Source organism: Lissotriton vulgaris, chromosome 5 (genome assembly GCF_964263255.1).
Source record: "Lissotriton vulgaris chromosome 5, aLisVul1.2, whole genome shotgun sequence".
In the NCBI taxonomy this organism is placed as follows: Eukaryota; Metazoa; Chordata; class Amphibia; order Caudata; family Salamandridae; genus Lissotriton; species Lissotriton vulgaris.
In genome coordinates this window covers 548,384,477-548,409,033 of record NC_141693.1, presented here as the reverse complement: position 1 = coordinate 548,409,033, position 24,557 = coordinate 548,384,477, and the positions used below count along the sequence as shown (strand labels likewise).

Genomic DNA, 24,557 nt, shown 5'->3' with positions numbered 1-24,557 from the left:
ACCAAGGGCTCAATAGCAAGGGCAAAATGTAAGGGAAACGGGGGCAGAAAATGGAAGAAAGCCTGTTTAGTACCCCAGCTTATGCCGAACCCCTTGGTGGGAAGGCAGTGATTGATGCACATTCTCGCAGAGAGTCGAGTGTATAAGAGTTTGGTTAAAGAGATTGAGTAGGCGCCTATAATGGTTTCCAAAAAATAGTGAATACAAATGCCACTGGAGTGAATCAGAACCTTTTAGCATTCAGAAGGACCCAAATGGCATTTATGTTGGGTCTAATTTGATGGACAAGTGAAAAAAGGTGATCAAATTGTATCTTGTGGATCTACCAGTTGCAAAACCTCTCTGGTCTAGCAGGATTGATTTGTCTATCAACAGAATTATTCTTTTGGCTATGACCTTAGATACGATTTTGCTATCTAGGGTTTCTATAACGCTTCTTCTCCAAATAGTATCAGAGTGCTTTACAATGTACCAACATTTAAATATTACTGGAATGTATAATAAGTGTGCAATTAGATTTTATCTGTACAGTAAACATTAAACCGGGCTTTGGGGGTGAGAAGGGGGGAGTGAATATTAGAGATAAGACGAACATTTAGGGAGAGTCGATGACTTCTGAGAGAAGTAAGAGATGGTGGAGCAAAGTGGATATGTCTGTTTGAAGTTGGCGGGGCGCGGTTTTTGAATAGAAATGTCTTAAGTTGCTTCCTGAAGGCATGGATGTCTGATGCGTACTTAGTTTGTTGGGTAGACGATAGGAGGCACTTTGCATGACGTACTTATCTGGTTTAAGTAATAGAGTTGTCACCACCACTCTCAAAGAAGGAGAAAGTGTTGTCCCTATTCGGACAGAAAAGTCCTCCGCATGGTCATGGACGTGCACCCCTGCCCTGAGTTCCCCAACTTTACTGATGTCTTGATCCCTAATGCTGATATTTTGTTGTCACAGCCAAACACAGATCATGCTTGTTCACCATAACATAGGTCTGTCTCACGGATTGCGATCTTGTTAGACTGGGAGGGGTGCCCAAAGCGCAACCCTCCTAGTGGTGAGAGGCTACTGCCTTCACCAGGAGTTAGGCAGCACACGAGTGGTTGTGGCAGCATAACATGTAGTGATCAGTAGGAGTGAACTGGTCCTTTTTAACCTGTCAATGGAGTAAGGCCTATAGGGCTCACTCAGTTAAAGTTCTGCTGCTGTGTGCTTAACTCACCCTTGGCCTGCATGGGTTTGATGTGTAGTGCTGTGCACCACATGAGTGGTTTATCTGCACTCGGTGTATCTTTGCCTGGAAAATGTATGATACAGTGTTAATGCAGTACTGTGCAGTACATTCATGCTGAATGTATGTACTGGGAGTATGTGTGCCTAAGTGGGATACAATACATGAAGGATGTAGTGCTGTGTTACATCGAATGCATGGTAAATGCATGTGCTGGATGTATGTGTGCCTATGAGTGGTACAGTACATGAAGGATGTAGTGCTGTGCAGTGCGTGCAGGATAAATGTATGTGCTGGATGTGTTTGTGCCTATGAGAGGTACAGTTCTTGAAGGATACTGTGCTTTGCCGTGCATACATGTTTAATGTATGGGCTGGGTGTATGTGTGCCTGTTATTGGTACAGTACAGGGAGGTAACAGTGCTGTGGAGTGTGTCTATGCCATATGTATGCACTAGGTGAACCAGTGCCTGTGAATGATACATTACATGGAGGAATTTGCAAGATCAAGAGTAAAGGGCCTCAACCCCCATGGTGGCACCCGGTAACCTCAGTGTGTCCCGTGAGTTCTGACAGTCCCCATCTCAAGATCCTCACTGTATGCAGCAAGCAGATGGGAAATCTTGCATGTTTCATAAAATTCAGCCATCAGTTTGTCCAATGCTAGGTCTTTTGTCGGTAAACATCCTTTTCAACGCGGATGTTACCCCGCAGTGCTTTTACGACGCACCCTTTACAACGCAAGTCGTAACCACGACTTGCGCTGGAGGGCGCTAAAGGATAAAGAATAGTATATTTACTATTCCCACACCTTCCCTACTATCCACTGGGACTGGTGTTAGAATAGTATATTATACTATTTACTATCCGCGCCCAACAACGCAAGTCGTTGTTATGACTTGCGTTGTTAAAGACGCGTTGTAAAGGCATGCGTTGAAACGGTACGCGTTGTACCGTCATACATCCCTTTTGTCACTGGTTACTGCGTCAATTGCTGTTTCTATATTGGTGATGTTTACAAGGGCTTACTGAGTGTTTTTCTGAATGCATCGTCGACCCATACAATAGAAATGCCATCTAAGTAGTAGTTATTGAGACGTGTTGTGCCTTTAGATGTACAAAGTTGAGAGAAATACACATTAGCCAAGCTACCATCAGGTTTGCGAATGGACGAAATAGTCGTGTATGATACTGATCAACGGAAAACCTAAGGAAGGGTTCTGATCGGTCCTTCCCATGCTCTGTACTGTCGGGCTCTAGCATGTTTGCCAAGAAATGTTATTTCTGGGTCACTTGTGTCCCTGAACAGCAGTTGTTGTTGGCTAATATTAGTTTATATATATTTGTCACCCATTTCACTAAATCTCCCATCAAGAGTTTGCAATGCGTTTTCAATATTGTTTAGTACAGTTCTGATTGATTTCAGGGAACCGACGTGTTTGGATAGGGAGATGCCCCGAATATATGCTTTAAACGCTTCCAATAATTTGGAGCTTTGAAATACTGACTGTGTATTAAAGTTAAAATATTCAGACATAACTGATTGGACTCGTGGAGTGTTTTTGTCCCTGCAAATAAGGTAGTTACTCCTCAGTTCTTGGTTTTGGACAGATTTCGCCCTCATGCCTCGGACTTTACAAATTCATGAGGATAAAAAGATTTGATATAGATATATATTATTCTGTGATGTTCTGCTGACAGGTGTCCTAGTTCTTTTTTCATGGGATTTCCATTTAGCGGTGAGAAAGCCGTGTTATGTAGTCTATCCTTGGCAACTATATCCTGTTTTCAAGAAATGCTAAACGCTGACTCACATTTCCTTCTCATAATCTGTCTTTCTTGTTAATGTTGTTTTCACCGTTCATTATATTTACCCAATCTTCCATCTTGTTAGTTCAGTTGGCCTCCTTGTTTTGATTTATTAAACTTGTCTGATGTCTATTTCTTTTAAAAAAACATGTTGAATAAACGGTGATTCCTGTTCTTTAAATTTACTGCTCATTATCCTTTACGTTGCCTGCAGGCAGTTTTTTTTAAAGATTCATAATCTTTTTCTTTTCCAACAGTTCGTTATGACTTACTTCTGTGTTCTTGTATGTTTTATCACGTCTATTATTTTGACTGTAAAAATTATAATGCCATTTTTGAATTTCCTTACTGTCAGGTGGTCCATGTTGCAAATGATTTCTTGCTTGGGACAAATACCCAAGAGCCCGGATCTTTGACACACTTTAATAGGTAATACACTTAGCACCAACATACATTTTAATCCTTAATTGAGGGTTAACAGAATAGATTATTTTATGGACTGGCTATGTTTTCATATCCAATGAATGTGTTCCTTGTGCAGGTCCTCTGTTATAATAGCCAAGCTTTAAATACCTCCACCACTCCTTGTACTGCCTGAGCTGGACAGCGGTTTTTTTTCCAAATAAATTGAGTTGTTTTAGATCACAGTGAATTATGGCTTACCCCAACGTTTAATGGTATTGATTGAACTATTTCAATTTTTTTTATTAAACGTATTTTTATTATTTTATAAACTTTCAATACACACAATCTCTTCAAACCTCATTACAGAAATGTTTCAGCAACTACCAATACATCTTATTCAAAAATATCTTCAACATTGCTTCTCAAATGTATGTTATATTTATTAGTTACGTTTTTCACAAGGGATGGAAAGTATGAAAGGGACACACCCACTTCCCCCCATATTTTCTGTTATCTTTTGTGCAATCCCGGCTTTTATATCGGGACTCTTCAACAAGGGCACAGTAATCCCCATTTTTGAAAAGTGATTTTTATTGGCAGGTTCCCAAAACAATATCCCAAAAATATTTTTTGTGTTGGGAAGGAATTGCACCCTCTATATAATTACCATCATTTTCAGGGCTCATAGGAGGACAAATCAGGGACATACAAATAAGTGAGTGATGTAAGAGAAATGTGTTTTTATTTTTAAAAAAAGTCCTCAAAAGTAAGCTTTTACACTTTGGGAGTTTCTTTGAGACGTTAGACTGAAGCAGAAACCAGTGATGATTTGGGGTATGCAAAGATCAGAGCACAGGTGCACTCTTGAAAGACTCCTTTATAAGGACAAACCAAGTCACTGTGTAAGATCTTACGTTTTTTATGGGAACAGCAGAATGAAATCCATGGAGTCGATCTGAAGTGAGCGATTTTGGGATGTGAGCGGGGGTGGGGGCACGCTACAGGGGGCAACCCTTAACACACAACTCTGGCCGGGGAGCTCTTGATTGAGCTCAGAGGGTGCCCCTCCATGTATCTTCCACGGAGGTCCCCTCAAAGTTTGTTACGCCAGTGGTCTAGAGCACTGGCGTAACCCAAAATGAGGTTCCTTCTCCAAAACATGATGAAGGGCCCCTGAGTCTCACAAATATTCATTGGCCTTTCATTGAACAGGCGGCCCCTTAAGGGTTTGGAGCCCCCTGAAGGCTTGGGTGTGCCTTTGTGCTGCAGGGGCTTGCGTTATACACCTGATCCAGAGAATGTCTTGAATGTGCATGGTTTGGGCGAGGAGGGTTTTTCTTTGTTAACAGCTAAAGGGCACAGTAAAAGTGTGATGACATTCACAGATCTCCTTCCATTGCTGCTCTTGTTGCAGAGGCGCAAAGATGGGGATGGATTCGGAGTACCTGAAGAAGTGCCTTGGGAAATGTCTGGCAGAAGGCTTGACCGAGGTGGCTGAGCATCGCCCAATGGATCCCATCGAGTATCTGGCGCACTGGCTGCTCAAATACAGGAAGAACATCATCGGAGGGGAGCAGGTATGAAACTGGAAACAGTACAATCATGTGTTGCTTTGATTTTAAAGAACAACATTTGTATTCTTAATTTTACTGCCTTCCCCCATGTGCTAGACATATTTGGTCAGTCAGTCGCAATCTTTTTTCAATCTACATCTGATGATTAAAGTGTCATTAAATCAGTAGAACATTTAAAATTAATAAAGCAGTTAAAAGTACAGTATGCATGGGTGGTCAAGATGGCGGCGGAGTAGGACGCCTTTCCGTGCCGCTCCGGCGCTGACCCTACAAAGCTTTTAATAGCACAAATCTGTGGGAGTCCACCCGCCCCAAAAGCGGTGGGGAAGTCCACCTGACGGAGCGGTTAGCCTTGGTGTGGTCGCTGGAGCAGTGCGACCCCGAGTTTGCCCCTGAGATCGAACGCGCCCCACGGCCTGTGAGACTCCGGGCTCTCCTGACATCGAGGCCCGGCGTGGTCGATGGGCGGGGCCCAGGAGCTGCCCTGAGGAAGTCGGAGCAGACGGAAGACGGAGAGTAGCTGCATTCCGGTGACTGGTGGACCTGGCAACGGACCCGGATCAGCCCCCTTGCCCTTGGGGTATTGCTGCACTGGTTTTCAGCACTGATTGAGGCACACGGGATTCGGAGGCGTCCCCGTTCAGCGCCACCCGCCACCGCACACGTGGGGCTGGACACAGCCGGCATCTACAGAGCAGGTGATGGTGAGCGTTTGAACTGAACGGCGGAGCCCGCCATCGAACTTGGCCACGAGGCACGGGGCCTGAGCACTGTGGGCCGCCGAAGCTACTGTGGAGTAAGGGCGCGGAACTGGCCAGTGGATACCGGCGCATCTTGCATCGCACGAAGGCCCGGAGGGCGTTGGAAAGCAGGCGCCGACACTTGGGCTTTACCCTGCCTGGGCTCCGGTGGGACCCACGGATCGAGTGGCTGTGTACGTGGGGCTGGGCACAGCTGGAAGCTACAGAGCGCGCCTTGTTGTGCGTTTGGACTGCCTGAGGCGCCCGCCACTATCCTGCGCCACGTGGTGTCGGGTCGGAGCGCTGTGAGCCGCCATGTCTACCGTGCCGCGCAAACGGGGCCAAGGGAAAGACAATGCCCCGAAATCTTCTCAGCAACCGGCTTCCCCTGGAGCGAGTGGGTCGTCGAAACAATCGGACGATGAGGCCCCGGCGACGAAAGCCTTTATGACCGAGCTGTTTACCTCCATCAAGGAGGACATCTCCGAACTCAGGGCGCAGCTAGCCTCCGACTTGAGGGAGGTGCGGAGAGACGTGGACGGCATAGGCGAGAGGGTGGCGACCCTGGAAGACCGAGATCTGAGCGTAGCCACCGACGTTCACCTGCTACAGCAAGACATCATTCGCCTCACCGAGCAAAATCTGGACCTACAATTGCACACAGAGGACTTAGAAAACCGCTCCTGTAGAAATAACATCCGAATACGGGCGGTGCCGTGGGACGGTGAGGCTGGGGACCTGCGGGGGTATGTCCAGGAGCTGTTCCTCCAGGTGCTGGACGAGGAAGACACGAAGGAGATCCGGATGGACAGAGTACACAGGGTAGGCCTGCACCGGCGCGGGGGGCCCCCCCCGACATCCTAGTGTGCGTACACGATTTCCAGCTTAAGGAACGGATACTACGCAAGGCCAGGGCCATCGAGTCGCTACAGTTCCGGGAGCATCGGCCTCAGCTATACCAAGACCTGGCGGCGTCTACCTTGCAAAAGCGGCGGGAGTTTCGACCGGTGACAGCATTCCTGAAGGAGAGGGGTATCGCCTACTCCTGGGGGCACCCTTTCAGGATCATTTTCAGGTGGCAGAATCGCCTTGCTCAAATCCGCACGCTTCAGGCAGCAAAAGAACTTCTGGGCCTGGAGGATGTACCGCCTTCGCAGGCCGCGACGGCTTCCCCATCCCGAAGGCGCCGTCGTTCATCTTCCTGGCAAAGGGTGGGGGGTTCACCCATCAGACAACGGCCGGATCTCTCTGCCAGCCTGCAGGAACGGGGTGCAGCAGTCGCTTCAGTGGCGTCAGTCACGTTGGCCGCCACACAGCATAGCTCTGGGGCGGCGTGATCCCCGGGAAATGGCGGATCGGCGCCGGAGGGGCCCGGGCCTTCTGGTTGAGGAGACTGAAAGTACTCTTGGAGGAGACGCCCTCGACTATGGCCATGGGGAATAGTGTCTTTGTTCCCCAGGCCTGCTTCTTGAGTGGGAGGCTTCCTACGGACCTCGGCCTCCTGGTCTTGATGAGTATTATTTCTGCACTTTTGTTTTTGACTTTGCACTTTGTTTGGTTTGCATTTCTTTTGGGGTGGGGCTGGGATGGGGGTTGTTGGGGACAGTGGGGGGGGACCCGTGACGGAGGGCCAAAGGGGATGTCTGTTGTGTGTCTGCTGCTGAGTGCGTACTTTCCTGCTGGAGATGTCGTGCCGCGAATGTTCTGGAAGCGACTGGTTGTCTACTGCCTGGGGGCGGGGCTGGCTGCGGGGTGGATGAGACTTGGCATGCGGAGAGCGGGTTCGGGGGTTTGTATCTGCTATGCCGCTTAGTGTAGGGACGTGGAATGTTAAAGGCAGGAATTCGCCTCAGAAGCGGCAGAGGGTTCTGAAGTATGTGATGGACCATCACCTTGATGTAGTTGGATTGCAAGAAACACACTTGGCACGGAAGGATGAGTTGAGGCTCCGCCATAGGGCGTACCCCATTGTCTACAGGTCCTCTGCTGTCACGAAGCACCGGGGGGTGGCACTTCTGTTCAGGGCTACGTTGCATTTTCAACCAGTGGAGGTCCGCAACGACAGGGAGGGTCGCTGGCTGATGTTTAAGGGGCACATTCAGGGTAGGTTGTGTACGTTTGTGGTGGTATATCTGCCCAATGCCGGTCAGAACAAGTATCTGCAAGAACTGCTGGTGAAGGTGGGGGACTTTGCGGAGGGGCTCTTGTTCATGTTGGGTGATTTTAATTTGGTGTGGGACAGGGATTTGGACAGCTCGGGGGGACGCAGAGCGGACACAGGGGTCTTTTCTGATTCCACGCAGCAAGGGGTGGGGGAGTTGGGTCTAGTAGATGGATGGCGGTTTTTCCACCCCGCCGTGAAAGACTACACATTTTTCTCACATGTGCACCACTCCTACTCTCGCTTGGACCACGTCTTCCTTAGTCAATCCCTCAAAGGGGACATTCTGGATGCCGCCATTCTTCCGATCTCGGTGTCGGATCACAGCCTCTTGGTGCTCACTCTCTGTTGGTCGCCGCCCGACACCGCGAGCCGAAAGTGGTACTTCCCGGCATCGGTGGTTAGAGACGAAGTTTCCAACCGAACCTTGCGCCAGGCCATCCGTGATTTTTTCGATTGTAATCCCCCGTCGGACACTTCTCTGACGACTACGTGGGACGCCTTCAAGGCGACGATCAGAGGGACGTGCTTGGGCCTCAATTCGCAACTTAACACTCTGCGTAGGAAGGAACGGGAGGCGCTGGAAGCAGAGGTGCTGGAGCTCGAGAGGGCTCATAAGATCAACCCCTCGAGGGTCACCCTGCGTCCCCTGACGGCGGTTAGGGGCAAACTGAAGGCACACTATGCAAACAGGGCCGAGGTCACTCTTCTGCGGCTGGGGCGGCACTCATACTCCAGTGGTAATAAGATTGGTAGACACTTGGCCCGGCAACTACGGGACAAGAGGGAACGAGAATACATAGGGGGGATCAGGGACCCCGCAGGAGTACTCCACCATCGTGACGGGGTGAAAGCGGACATATTTGGCCGCTTCTATGCCGCTTTGTATACGGGTGAGGAGTTGGATGCTGCAGCGCAACGGGAGTTCCTGCGACGCTTACCGCTCCCGCAGGTCTCTAGTGCGTGGAACGACCTGTTAGAAGCTCCGATCTCGAGAGAGGAAGTCCTCTCCGCCATTAGAAACTTGAAATTACATAAAGCCCCCGGCCCGGACGGGTACACTGCAGTCTTCTATCAGACCTACGCGACTGAGGTGTGCGACTTCCTTGTCGCCCTCTTTAATGACATGGCTACGTCCGGAGTGAATACCGGGACCCTGGCGGAGGCGGTGATCACGGTCCTGCCGAAGCCGGGGAAGGACCCGGAGCACTGTACTTCATTCCGTCCCATAGCCCTGCTTAATATTGACGCGAAGCTGTACTCGGCGATTCTCGCGAGCCGCCTCCAGGACCTGCTACCGGCGATTGTTCATCCGGATCAGTCCGGCTTCATCAAAGGCCGCCAGACGCACGACAATACGCGTAGGGTGATTCATCTCATTGAGAAGGCGGACAGGTTCCGTATTCCGGCGGTGTTGGTGGGCCTGGATGCGGAGAAGGCCTTCGATCGAGTGGACTGGAGCTTTCTATTCCACACGATGCAGGCGTTTGGTTTCTCCGACAGATTTATCACCATGGTGAGGGCAAACTTCTGTAGCCCACGCTCAAGGGTGGCGGTGAACGGCCACATATCGGCCTTCTTCCAGCACTCGCGAGGCACCAGACAAGGGTGCCCCCTCTCTCCCTTGCTGTTCGCGCTCAGCATTGAGCCCTTGGCGATGGCGGTCCGGGAACATGAGGGGGTGAAGGGCATACCATTCACAGGGGAGCAGCACAAAATTTCTCTTTTTGCGGACGATGTCCTGCTGTCGGTGGCCGATCCCGCTAACTCTCTCCCATGCGTTCGGGATATCTTGCTGGACTTCGAGGGAGTGGCTGGCTTCAAGGTTAATTACGGCAAGTCTTATGTCCTGAATTTAACCTTATCGCAGGCCGACGTTGCTCAGGTGAGAGCGACAACACCACTAGCCTGGGCCTCGGGCTCGATACTTTACTTAGGAGTCCACCTCACTCCCACGGTGGGTGGCTTATTTGCAGCCAACTTCCCGCCCCTGCTGGCCAAGACGCGGGCCGAACTGGAGAAGTGGAAGCCCAAATTCCTGTCCTGGCTAGGTCGGGTGCATGCCATTAAAATGGTCCTTCTCCCCAAGTACTTATATCTCTTTCAGGCCCTACCGATTCCACTGAGCACTTCCTTTTTTAGCCAGCTCAAAACATTGCTCTTGAAATTCGTTTGGCAGGGAGGTCGGGCACGACTTTCGTTTGCACTCCTGCGACGGATGTGGGCTGACGGGGGGGTCGGCCTTCCGGATCTACACCTCTATTATAAAGCTGCCCAACTAAGAGTCATGGTGGAATGGTCACAGCAATTTTCCGAAAGACACTGGTTGCATATGGACCGGAGCGTGGCTGGCCGGTCCATATGGGATCTGGCCTGGAAACCAAGGCGTGACCGCCCGGTGAATGCGTACATCAGTACGCCCACGGGGACTACACTGAAAGTATGGGACACCTTGGCGGGGGATGAGCGATGGACGACCTTCCCGTCTCCGTTCACTCCGTTGCATTTCAACCCGGCGTTCCCGCCGGCACTCGCCGAGGGCCCCTTTGATACTTGGAGAGAGGGAGGATGTCGTGCGCTGCTCCATCTGTTCCACGGCCCTGACCTTTGAGAATTGCATGCGGGACTACCAAGTGCAGCCAACTGAAAAATACAGGCATTTACAACTGCTCCACTGGGCCACGTCACCGGGAGTACGGGAGGCAGCCACAAGGCCTCCCTCCGAATTTGAGGCCTTCCTACTAAAAACATCTACCATGAAGGGGGCCATCTCCTTTCTGTACCAACTGCTGCTTCGATCTGCCCTTTCCCCTAGACCGAGATACATGGAGCAGTGGGAGGAGATAGTGGGGAGGGATATCACTGATGGAGAATGGTCGGCGTTGTGGAGAGACATGACGCAATTTAACCACTCAATACTCCTGAGGGAGGCGCACTTAAAAACTCTCACACAGTGGTATATGGTCCCGGCCCGGCTTCACCGTATCTACCCGGCTGTCTCGGACAGATGCTGGAGGGGTTGTGGCCTCCTGGGGGACTTCCGCCACATTTGGTGGGATTGTCCGATCATCAAACCCTTCTGGGACGAGATCCTATCCCATATTAAAGATATCTTGCAGTACCCTATCGATAACTCCTTGGCATTCGTACTCTTGGGTCTGAGAGATCCTGGCCTTGAGCACCAGACACGCGCAGACAAGAAGATTCTATGGCTCTGTCTAGGCGCTGCCAAGCTCACGCTGGCGTCAGCCTGGAAGCGAAAGGAGGCTCCAGCGATCTCGCTTTGGCACGCTAGACTGTGGAGGCTCCTGAGTCTTGAGAGAATGGCGGAAATCTTCCTAGGCAACTACAAACATTTTAAACATATATGGGGCCCCCTGGTGTCCTTTCTCTCTACTGGTTTACCCTCGGCAGTGTGCCCAGCATCATTGAGGGCCTTACATCTATTTCAGCTCTAAGTTTGTGTGATGGATGAGTGGGGAATGAGTGGGGCGCCGTCACGGGAGGGGGGGGGTGGGAAACGGGAAGTTGAGTTTGTGTACCGCTATCGGGACATCTGTGCTACTGGGACGAGGCTTAGCTCGACGGCTCTGTGACTCTGGACTTTCTGCCGGCTGAACTAACAGAGTACCCCGCCTTGGGGCTACGTGTACGACTGCCCTCGTCTTGCGGATGTTGGAGCCTATTACTTGGTCACTTCTCTCGCATTGCATTATTGCCTCGTCTTACCTTACTGCTTTCCCACTGTGTGGGACCATTTGTGCACCCGAGGTGGTACCTTTTGTTTACTGTTCTTTTTCTCTGTGTTTTGCAAAATAAAAATTTTACAAAAAAAAGTACAGTATGAAACCAATACTTCACAATAAAACAGACACCCTCTGCCCCATGACACATTGGATATATGTTGCAGTTAAAAAGCAAGTCCTCGCCGCTGGCAGTGTCTGTAACACAACTATAGCAGCCCTGGGCTGTCTGATGTTAGCTTGTTTTAAAAGAGGTAAAATATACAATTTTCTCATTGACACAATATTTAAAGAACATAAAGTGTAATGTGTATTGTACAGAGCTGTGGCCTTGGACCCAATCTCCCATCCCATCTTACTCTGCAGATTACATGAGGCCGGTCTCCATTGTAGAGCACTAAACTGGCTCAGGGACATCCTGGTCAACCATTCACAAAAAGTTTGTCTTGGTCCGTTTAAGTCAAGACTGATGAATGCCAACAAGGGGGTTCCCCAGGGATTGTGCTGGATCCCAACACATTTTAATATCTATGTAGCTCTACTAGCCAAAATAGTGAGATCATGAAGGGGTGGAGATCGTGTCATACACAGATGACACCAAACTTCTCATCTCCTTCGACCCTGATCCAGAGGAAGTGAAAGACAAATTTGCTGGCTGCATGAGGAAAATCCCTGTCTGGATGAAAAATTATTGCCTCCAACTTAACATCGAGAAGATGGAGATCATGCTATTTGGCAAAGCCAATGAGTTTTGGTCAATGGACTGGCGGCCTGAGGAACTTGGCCCAGCCTCCACACCTAAGCAGGTGGTCAAAAACCTCAGAGTGAAAATAGATCAATCAATGCCCATGAATGATCAAGTTAGTGCCACCTGTGGCATCTGTTGTGCCACAATTCAGCTTTAAAAAAAGTTTTTCTTGGCTCCCGGACACTTCCAGAAAAACCCTAGTTCAGGCTCTTATAGCCAGTTGTTTGGTCGTACGGGATCGCCCTACTGGTAGCAGTAAATGACACCTTACTGACCAAGTTGCAAGTAGTGCTCAATACAGCTACCAGGTTGATCTGCAATCTAAATATGCAATCTTCTTTAACTCCTATCTTAAGGAAGTTTCACTAGCTGCCTGTTAAAAAATGGGTAATTTTCAAACGTTGCTGTCTAACGCATCTTAAGGAAGTTTCACTAGCTGCCTATTAAAAATTGGGTTATTTTCAAACTTTGTTGACTAACGCACAAGGCACTCTTTAAGGCCTGCCCCAATTATCTACATTCACAAATTAGTTACCATCAGCCCTTCAGGCAGCTCAGGTCCACAGAGAAAGCACTCTTGCGGATTCCTCGCATCTGTACCTCAAGATGTGGAGATAGAGCTGTTTCTTACACTGTCCCATACCACTGGAAAAACCTCCCTCATCATCTTCATACCTGCCCTGACTTTTTAAGCTTCAAGAAGATGCTGAAAACGTGGTTGTTCTAAATTATTCCCTACTCGACCATTTCAGCACAGAACCTAGATACTCCTCTGGGAGCGAGTCATTCGCTATACCAAGAGACATAAATAAATCAAATAAATCAGGGGGGACACCTTAAAATCAGGATATAGTAAGTAGCTTGAAGGGGGTGGTTGTAATGTGTGAAGCTTGAGGCACGAGGGCCCTTGGGGGTGTCCGGATCTATTGCTCATCGGGTTGCAGGGTTCTTTGGTTTGGACTGAAACCCAATCTCTCCCAGCTCGTTGAGGCAGTGGGCTGTCCGTGTCTGCACAGATTCATGCACATTGCCTTTTGACTGGTTGGACTTCCCATTAAAAATACTGGCCTGCTCTGCCGGGAGGTGTGATAGGTGCTGAGGTTGAAGGACGCCAAAACACACAAGATGATGGACGGAATGTTGCACAATGGCAAAACATTCACCCCCAGTCACAGACCTGGGTTTAATCCATTGTTATTTTGCTCACCAAGCCAATCCAGTGCAGATATGGCCATATGCAAATCAGTCTTGACACTGTGCCTCATGGGAACAGTTCAGCCCGAACTGACAAGCCATGTCTTCCCTGGACCGGAATGAAGCATCCTAGGATGGGTTTCTGGCTATCAGCCGTCTTCAGCCAGGATAGCTTGACTCCAGTGTCGTAGTGAGCACGGGACCCACGTCTGTGCATACCCTTCCCACATAGGGTGAACAGCAAAACACACAAGATGATGGACGGAATGTTGCACAATGGCAAAACATTCACCCCCAGTTACAGATCTGGGTTTAATCCATCGTTACTTTGCTCACCAAGCCACCCCAGTTCAGACATGGCCATATGCAAATCAGACGCCAAAACACACAAGATGATGGACGGAATGTTGCACAATGGCCACACTGAAGAAAACCATACAGCAAGCAGACCTGTCAAGGCAAGATGTTCAGATGTCTCTAAATGAAGTACTGCAAGTATATAGAATGATGCTCCACAGCACCACAGACAAGTGTCCAGCCACCTTGTTGCTAGGCTGCACTGTGTGCATGAGAATACCTACCTGGGAAAATGCAACTTCTGTGTTCATCAAGCTCCAGATCATGAAGAGCTGGCAGAGCTCGATCAAACGAGAGAGGCAAAGACAGTCATTGGAAAGCTGAATCATCAACTGTACAGGAAGGAGACTGGTTACTCGTCAGGCATGAACAAAAGAGAAAGACAGACAGTCAATATGACAAACATCCACTGCAAGTAACTAGACTTAAAGGTACTATGGTCCTGGCTGCCTGCTATGGCAAAAGGATAAAACCAAAACATCTCTCACTTCAGAAAGTGCATTCTAACAACCAAGGACTCAGTGACTGGTTTGGAAGACAACGAAGCTTTTGAGATCATTCAAGTATACACCAGCAGTGATAACCATCAATCCTCCCCTGCTGAGAATGAAATAACAGAACCCAGTCAGGCACGTCGGTCACAGCGTACCTGTCCAAGTCCTGTACGTCTCATTGAAAAAATCTAAAGACTCACACTCCGACAGACTCTTTTTTTTTTTTTATATATACCCCCCCCCGCGGGGGGGGGGGTATATATAATGTTCTCCAGTAAATGACACAAGGGCACTAGGATCCTGTGGGTATTGATAGCGAGATGTCAGCGTAAAGTAAGTAGTTAGAGAACAGCAAAGGGAGTAGCCAGATAGGGAGAAGTAGTGACCATTGAAAGTTGGTGGGTACAGAGCTCCTGTGTATGATTATAAATCAAGGGGTTCATCAAAGTCGCAGAGTGTTGGATCCTACTGTCGCAGCTCCAAAACTACACAGGGTAAGGCTCCAGGGCTATTTGGATCTTTGGGCTTATCACTGCAATGGTGTTTCAGGTCACAGTCAATAGAGGGTTTACACAGTAGCATAAGGTCCTGGTCCAGTTTAGCACCAAAGCGTCAGCTGTTCATGGTAGCGCAGCACGTTTAGCGTTAACTGCTGATGAAATGTAAAAATACTAGATGGGTCCACTAATTTGAAAAGTCCAAATGAATGAGCTTTTAACGCAGCGTTTTACCTGCAAATTATTTTGAAGGGCATGCCTGTGCCCAGCATCTCCCTGGACTTACGCTTAACAAATGAGACCTAAGTTGGGTCACTTTATGTAAAATCGTTAATTATGATTATTTTTTGTAGGTGGGTATCCCTGTGTATTAGAATCTTCAAAGGTAATCAAAATGGATTATAGTGGTCCATTTATTTGACTTTACTGGGGATTAGTTTCTGATGGTGAGAACGACCAGGGAAACTTAAAACGCCAATCTCTGGAATCACTGTCCACAGTACAAAAGTATTTTGCCAGTTGATACCTACAGTCCCAAAGGACTGCTCTAAAGTGGATTGGCCCTGCCTGGGGTAGGAGAAGCATGCAGGTATCTAAAGGCCAGAGTAACTCACAAGTTTAGCATCTGGTAGGTTTCATCGCTCTTGAAGTTCAGTCTAGAGGTATTTGTGGAACCTGTGTGTCTTTGAACATCATCCTAGCCCAACCGAGATATGAGCTTGATCTCTGTGGTTAATGTCCAGCAGGATGTAGGCTGGAGGAGGGAGGTGACCTGAGGTGTGATTTCCAGGGATGGTTTAACTCCGTTCTCTCATTGGGTCAGAAGGTGTACAACTGCAGGACAAGGTACGGTACTCTAGAGCTGCTCAGCTGCATTTTCATCAATCAATGTTGGTGTTGTTAGGACCAAGGACCACTAGATATTATTCTTCCATTGTCCCTTGTACTTCTCTAAGGCATCGTCAGTGGTCTTTGGAGGAGGACAGGCACCTCATGCTGGAGGTGCTTTATTTGCTTCAGCAAGATTTTCTGCTTGAAAAGAGGTAGTGCTTCAGCAAAACCTTGTCCCATCTGGAGTTAGACCACATACGCAGTTTCACATCCTTAGGAACCCAGGAATAAGACTAAGTTCATGTGTTTCCTGTTGTAATGGACGAAGACCCAGTATATAATGTGTTTTGGAGGGAAACAAACACGGATTCAGCCCCAAACAGGGTTTCTGCTTAAAGTGAAAGTTCTGGCAACATCCTATCAAGCACAAAGGTGGATTTGCTGGCCCTGCCTTGACCTGGAACACCACAACCAGTTTCATCTGTACCTGGATTTTGATTCTTAGCAAAGTATTATGCATTAGCTTCTTTCTGAAGCAGGATATGGAAAAAAGGCACAAAGGTGTGAGGCATGTTAGATACATTATTGCCTCTCCCTGGAAGAACCAAGGCAATAAAGCCTAAGCACACAGACCTCGTTGAGGGAATGCTGTGAAGATTTAGTGGTGCAAACAGCTTCACCCAACCAACAATGGTGGAGAATTTAACAAAGTGTGGTTCATAACCATATACACAAATAATTTAAACCGCACTGAATTTTCTTTTTTTTTCAATATGCAGAATTTCTGTTTGAAGGAATGGTTACTATGATTGGGTGTGCCTCCTGGTTGACCTTAAAAATGTGCCTTAAAAACTGGCACTAGTGTAGAGTATATGATGTACATTTCTTAAACTTTGGCATCTTTAGAACCTACATGCAATAGTTTAGACCATGGCAGAATATGGAAATATGCAAAGTAGACATGCTGTCTCAATCTTGTTTCAGCAGTACCTTAAACCCCAAGGAACTGTACATCAGTGGCTTGAGGAAACCCTGCATTCTTTCTGTTAGGTAGGCCAGCAGCATGCATAATTTTGCCCACTTTTCATGGAGTTACCCCACTCCCCAATGACGTCTGTGAGAATGAGGTTCTGCTGCATAATGGTTGTCATGCACACTTTAGGCTTACCATCTCCTTTGCCTATAGAAATGTTAGCAAAATAATGCATCTTAAATTTAGGTAGCCAATGGGACACCTGCCTGATGAGTTTAATAGCCATTCCATCGCCTGTCTTGGGAAATAAGCCTTTTCAAATGTATCCCTGCAATATATAGAATTATTTTGAAAGGCCACATTAATACAACAACAGGTTCTGTGATTTGTCCACTTTCAACGTGGATGTGCCACACGAGTGGGTAAAGGAACAAAATGATCACTTTTTGCTTGAACAGTGTAAGTATATGATGTTCATTCAAAATGCAACTCTTGTCATTATTATTTAAACGTCTATGTTTACATTTGTGATGCCATGGACAAGGCAATGTTGTGTATAATTTTGGTTATGCTCCTTTTAGTCCTGATCATCTTTCGATTTAATTGATTTGCTACACATCATATCGGAGAGAAACGTCATAGCAGACACGCACAGGTGTCTGGGAGCGGCTGTTTGAGTAGATGAAAGCGGAATGGAGATGGTGTTCAATTCCTTTATTGCAGACAATTACTCTTCCCTCACTCGTTTCATGAATGAACGAGAGAGAGGAGAATACTGGTCTGCAATCAAGTAATTAAACACCAGCTCATTTGTGGCCTCATCTACCCCAGCAACAGTTATCAGCCCCTTGCTCTTGTCTTCTGTGACTTTTATTCTAGCCATCACAAGTATACAAAACATGCCTCAACCTGGAGAGAACCCAACTACTCTGGCTTGAGGGCCTTATTCTCTGAACATACATTCTTGGACGGGTGTGTGTTTACTCTACAGGGCTTTCATGTCCAGTACCAGTGAATTCCTCAACCCTTCTCCTAGCTGACTGAATGAATGATTTATTTATTTGTTGATTAATTAAAACCATTACAACAAAGAACAGAAATAAATACAAAGACTGACTGGCCGTGAGTGCAGATGTCTTTGCTGTGAGATGAGAGGGCTTATAGTCACTCTGCATTTCGAAGACTGGCATTCTGGCAAACGTCCAATGATTGCATTGGGTCCCTCAGATCAGGCTACATGTATGTCAATCTCAAGGAGATTCGACAGTGCCCCCATGCATACACTACTCAACAGTTCAACAGCAAAGGGCATTATGCCGTATCAGTATTGGCAAGATATTGATTATTCAGCTTTAGAAGCCTGTGGTGAAGTATGCAAGACCTAATTTACAAATATACTTCATCTGAACTCCTCTCCACCTGTTGATGGACATTTCTTGACCTGGGGGAGCCTCTTTCATGACAGCTAAAATGTAGGAAATGGGGCAGCATTCTCAATAACTTCTGGGCAGGAGATATTACTCCTTTTGTAATAGTGGCCTAGATGCCTCCATTTCCGCAATACAATTAAGCCATAGGGTCTGTAGCAGGCTCACTTCTAATCCAACTTCAATTCTTTTTTGCTTTTTATGCTTGGAGGTAGTTTGAATAATTCACAAACCTTTACTTGAACCCTTATCTCGTTGTATTACTCTTGATTTTGCATCACAAGTCTCATATCGCAACACTAGTCTTGGGAGAGCCCCTATCTTGAAGAATATTTGCCTCTTGAAGTATTCCATACCCATCTTCTGAAAAATGCTTGGGTTTTGTACTGTGCATGCATGCCTGTCACCATTCCTAAACTTTCCTCCATTCAATATAGATTTAGTTATTTCAGCCTCTACCAAGGGTACTATGGTAAAAGTTTGCATTTTTTTGGCTCACCTTGTTTTTTCATGACAATTTCCAAGTCTGATGATCATGCTCTTGCTTTTATGCAATGCTTAGAGGGAATTGGAGAAGGAGGAGTCGAAGCGGGAACGGGCGGAAGCTCGCGCAGAGCTGGACATGATAGAACAGCGCAAGCAGGAAGAGATTAGGATCCAAAAGGAACTTGAGGAGCAGGCGGTGCAGCAGGTGAGCGCACTAGTTTGCAGTAGAAAACAAAAATTTTTTTCTTTCTTTTGTTGAACTATTTATACCACTCGCATACTCCTTTCTAAGCTGCTTTAGAGCACTTTACAGAAAAGACAGGGAAGATTGGAAGCACATAGGGTGTGCAGAGGATGGGATATGATGGAATCCAAGGAATGCTTATGAAGAAGCATCTGAGGTATTTAGGAGTCGTGAGGCCATAGGGTGCGTTGCATCACTGTGGTCCCTTAATTGTACAGAACGACATGAAGTCCTCTTAAAGGAAGGGGAAGGGATTGAAGTGGAAAGATTATTGGAAGTGGGAGGTTTTCTTAACCAAATGTTTGGAATTTAACAGGCAGATGCCTCGTTGGTTGCTTGGCAGAGCTCGGATGTCTGGGTGACCTCTACGAATGAAATATTTTTGCTACTGTGCAGTACTTTCCTGACGGCCCACTGCTTTTCTGAAAAACTTTCAGTGGCGGGAAGCCCCCGCTATATATTTAAGGTTGGTGTGATGAGGACTGATCATCTCAAGCTGAGAGTGATATGGGCAACATGGTTCTGGGCTTCTTGAACTTTACATGTTGATGTTGTATGGCGTTCATAGTAGATGGCATAAACATGGGGCTATCAAAACACTCCTGTTGAAAGGTCCATAGCTTTATTAGCTGCTCTTTGAAACACATCCATGGATGGCCAGCATTGTTCAATTTTTATGTTGTACACAAGTGTTGTCAAACGTGGTCCCAGAGGGACAAATACATGGCGTCTTTTCAGAATATTCAAATAAGATGCCTTCAGTACAATTAATCTAAAAGTAATTTATATACCCAATAATTAGCTTGAAAAGTTTGGCATGGAATTGGTTGCCTTTAACGTAAAGAGAGAGAGTGTGAGTGTGAGTGAGTGTGTGTGTGTTTGCGTGTGTGTGGCTCTGTGTGTGTGTGTTTGTGTGTGTGCGTGTGCTTGTGTGTGTGTGTGTGTGTGTGTGCGTGTGTTTGGGTGCGTGTGTGTGTGTGTGTATAAAGCATGAGTGGAACTTTGGGTATCTCCTAAGTTTAGGCAAAATGCAATTCCTTCATATGGAGAAACCTACAACACCAATCAAACTCTGAATCTGTTCACCTCAAATTTCTGTTTCTATAGCAGAGTTAGATAGCAAACAAAATCTGCAGGTACATTTCTTACAATTGACATGATGGGCGTACACAGTCCATCAGAAAACATTACACACAAAGATTAAATAACTTCATTATCCTCAGTAAAAAGCAGAGTTTTTAAGGATTCGATTAGCACAGTGCCATCCATGTGGAGCTAGAAAGAGGCAGAGCCTTCTGCCATTTTTTATAGCAAAGTCTTTAGCTATAGGATTAGCCAGTGCCATCCACATCAAGCTGACAAATGACAACATCTTTTTACCACTCCAGGTACAGTTTTACCACTATGGGTTGGTAAAATAGCATCCAGGCCAACCTGGAATGAATAAAAGCCATCCCTGATATGTGTTTCACTCTAATTAGAGCTTATCACAGAGGTATAGCTTTCTCTAGACACAAGGGAACACCCAGTAAAAGTCAAGAACAATAATCTATTCAGGTGAGCAGATTCAGTGTAGGAAATGTTGTAGAGTGCTCCATATAAAGGATATATATATATATATATATATATATATATATATATATATATATATATATATATATATATATATATATATATATATATATATATATATATATATATATATATATATATATATATATATATATATATATATATATATATATATATATATATATATATATATATATATATATATATATATATATATATATATATATATATATATATATATATATTTATTCACACACTTAAAAAAACCAAAGGCTACAGGGACGTTATAGTTAGGAAATGGAATAAAAAAATATATATAAAATGGAAATTCACTGAAAAAAACAATGGTTACAAATATGTTCTAGTTAATCTCAGCTTTCACTCTTACAAAACCATTGAAATTCAGCAGTTATAGTTACCCGACATAACTATAACTTATGCCCCACAATGCACTGCTTATGACCTCACATATTACATCACTCATGACATGGTCAGTGACATCATTGATGACATCATCAAGTGATTGTGAGTGTTTTCTAAAAGTGTCTGTGTGTTAAGCATATATACTAAGGTACTACAAAAGTTAAATTAGTATACTTTGTGTACTTCTAAAGAGTGATTCATTTTTTACCATAGTTTCAACTGAGTCACTGTGCCTGAGTGGGTGTCTGAGTGGGTGTCTGAGTGACTGTACCGGTGAGTGAGTGAGTGTCTGAGTGGCTGTATGTGTGTATAAGTACGTGTCCAAGTAGCAGTGTGGGTGACTTAGTGGTTATCCAGTTTTGGGGCATCTTTCATAGATTCACATGCCTGAATCATCCCCCGTCGCCTAGGTGGGAGTCCCACGATATATAAAAAAGCAGTGCCAAGAGTAAATTACAGTAGTAGGCACCATTGAGAAGGCCTGAGGCCTAGATGGTAGTAGCCTATCTACCTCATTATGCTAAAAATACCAAAGTCTTTGGTTAAACCAATCAGCTTACAGCACCCTCTAGAACCCTCTCTGCAGAGCCAGTTCTCCTCAGATTTTCACCGCACGCCGTGTGGAAGGGAGTCTCCCTGAGTCTTGAATCAGTTTTTTCTTCAGAGCTTCAGGATAGGATGTCTGACAAGAAGGCCTTGTTTAGACCTTGTAGAACTTGCGAAAAGAAAAGGGTCCACGTTGATGACCAGCATAAGGGCTGCATTTATTGCCTCTACCCAAAACATGAGGCCAAACATTGTAAGATCTGCTGCATCTTCCCTTCTAAAACCTTAAGGGATAGGGAGGCCAGAGTCCTTTTGTGGCTAAAATCCTCTTCTACGGATGATGAAGACAGAGCTTCTACCTCCAGTAAAAGAGCTAGATCTCAAGAGGATAATTCAAGTGAGGGGAGAAAGCATGCTAAAACCTCCCACTCCACTTCGAGCTCTTCACAGAGATCTCCACATACTATCTCTGGATCCTCAGCCACCAAAGATTCGTCCAAGAAAACCGTGAGTAAAAGCTCTTCTGTCTCCTCACCTGTGACTACCATCTCTACTTCGACTTCTTCATCTATGGCTATGATCTCCATCACAGCCTTCACTTCTCCTATTTTGTCTACAAAAATATGTATTGTGGCCAAAAGAACCCTCGTCGACGACTCGTCTGCGACAGCCTCGACGACGAAGAAGCTTTTGTCGACTAAGAAGTCCCCGTCGACGAAGTCATCTACTTCACCGTCGACGACGTCTCGTCGACAAAGAAGCCGAGCCTGTCGATGACATCGACGACGAGTCCGTCGATGGCGAATTCTTCGAAAGTGGCCCCGTAGACGTCGAGCCCATCGACGACGGCCCCGTCGACGTCGAGCCCATCGACGACGGTCCCGTCGACGACAATTGCTTCGACGACGATTCCTACGTCGTCGACCTCGTCGACGATGGTCCTATCGTTGACTACTGTGTCTTTACAGCTAGCAAATTCACCATTGTCATTGCCATCAAGATTAATTGACTCAACTTCGATTAAGCCTATCACTACGAAGGAGGCTTTCTCTACCCCACTCATCAAAAACCTTCCAGCTGATATCATACCAGAGGCAACAAGGATCTTATATTTCACCGCTCATGCCCTCTCATCTTCTAGAATCTTACTCTGATGATGAGGAAGAGGATTTTGAGGATGAGGATAATGAGGGAGCTTTTGGAGTGGCTCGCCGTCCATCCAAACTCATTATTAAGTGCCAGGATGAAGACGAAGACGATACATATTTAGGACACTATTACCAGGAGGACATTGTGTCAAGGATCCTCCTCGGTAGAGGAGGCTGTTCATCCACAGTAGCAAAGATGAATGTCCCACACACTTCCAGACAACAACTACCCAAGCGAGAAGATATAACTTCGCTCCAAGTCAGCTGTTACCAGAAAGTGTGGGGGGAATTTTCCCAGGGAGTATACCACTCTCCCCCAGCAAGGTGGCGTAGCTGCAGTCTTGATGGCAGGAGAAGACTGGAAAATAAATGTACAACAATACTAACCTCACCAGTACTTTACAGGGCTGATACATAAGTGTTCAACATAACATTCCACTTACCTCACCAGGTGAGTGTCAGGGCTTTAGGCTAGGAGTCCAGGCGAGAACCAGGAGATACAGAAGAAAACCTGGGTGACAACTAGCAATGATATCTCCAAGGCAGAATGCACCTAAATCCAGTCCTGCTCATAAACTGAAGACAGAGCAGGACTGGGGCCACAAACGCAGCTGATGACAATGGTATCACTTATAAAGCTAAAGACAAAGTGATACAGAAAGTCTCACTTCCAGCGCATAAACTTAAGACAGCGTGGAGTGAGAAACAAACATATAACACAGACAATCCCCACTTCCGGCTCATAAGCTCAAGACAAAGCGGAGTGAGGGAACAAACAACATAGAACACGGACAATAAACACACCCCGTCTGACTCGTGAACTAGAGCAGAGCGGAGTGGGCGTACATGTAACAAGACACGATAGACCAGCGGCGCTCCACTCGTAAACTCAAGACGGAGTGGAGCGCAAAAAACACACATACACAGAACCCCTTCGATCACAACAGTGACCGCGGTGAATTAACACCAGAGCTGAATCGCCAGCAAGGGACTGACAACAGAGAGAAGGGTAGACAGGGAATCATGGCGGAAGGGGGAGCTAGGCACAGGGGAAGGGCGTGCCGAGAAGGAGAAAGGTAGCGGAGCAGGGCGGGAGGAACAAACAACGGGTAGGACACAGATCAGGAACAGAAATACCGTGACCCAAGGGCGAAAACCTCAGGAGCAGGAAAAGAGCACAAACGGGATCGAAAGGACAAAGCAGGATCTCAGAACACTACGGGAACCTCACGGAGCAGAACGCTGAGTAGAGGGGGCGTGGTCACTAACCAAACAGTAAGCCAAGCAATGATTCGCGGGTGAGCTTTCCTTTTCAGCTACCTAGGGGGCGTCTCAAAATACCATGGCTTTTCCTTGTAAGAGGTTTAGGGAAAGTCACAAAAGGCTCACAGGGGCACAATAGGGTTTGCAGAAATGAGCATTCTCCGCAGCCCTGAGGAATCTATATTGAACACTTATGAATGGGGTCAAATCCGACCACCCCTAACACATTGTAGTGCCTCATCATACGGAACACCAAAGACGACCTCAGGTTTCAGAGGTCACTCACTTACCACCAAACCTTATTCAGGATTTGCAGACTATGCTCGCAGATTATAAAAAACGTTTTCCGCTGCAACCAGCTCAACCTGCTGTCCCGGTTCCTCCACCTCAAGTTCCACCACCTACTTCGGTCATAGAAGCTCTGCAATCTGACAGTTCCCCGGACAGTTTTTCAGATGAAGAAGTAGAGGAAGGAGAGTTACTTAACATACCTCCATCGGATCCGTGGGATGACTACGTTATCCCCATGCCTTCTCCCCTAACTCCACAACCTTCAGGCTCGCCACCTGAAGATGTAGGTGGATTCCATAATCTTATGCAGGGTGCAGCAAATAGATTTCAGCTCCCGGTGACGGTGGAGCAAACAGACTGTTTTCTTCATGATTTTAAAGAGGAAAGTAGGAAGGTGTCTACAGCCATT

General features: G+C 46.7%; 1 protein-coding gene across 2 annotated transcripts in view; it reads left to right on the top strand.

The window, feature by feature from the left end:
* LOC147711214 (DPY30 domain-containing protein 1-like) overlaps nt 1–24,557 on the top strand; it is a 203,223-nt gene that overhangs the window by 30,796 nt on the left and 147,870 nt on the right. Inside the window, exons 1-3 of one of the 2 annotated variants that reach the window (XM_086920124.1) lie at nt 3,392–3,460; nt 4,851–5,013; nt 18,738–18,866. In XM_086920124.1, coding sequence (XP_086776250.1) covers nt 4,861–5,013; nt 18,738–18,866 — 282 coding nt within the window. In that variant the 5' untranslated portion in view covers nt 3,392–3,460; nt 4,851–4,860. Of the gene's footprint in view, nt 1–3,391; nt 3,461–4,850; nt 5,014–18,737; nt 18,867–24,557 lie in introns of those variants that run through there. The other variant, XM_086920123.1, reaches the window with a different exon arrangement.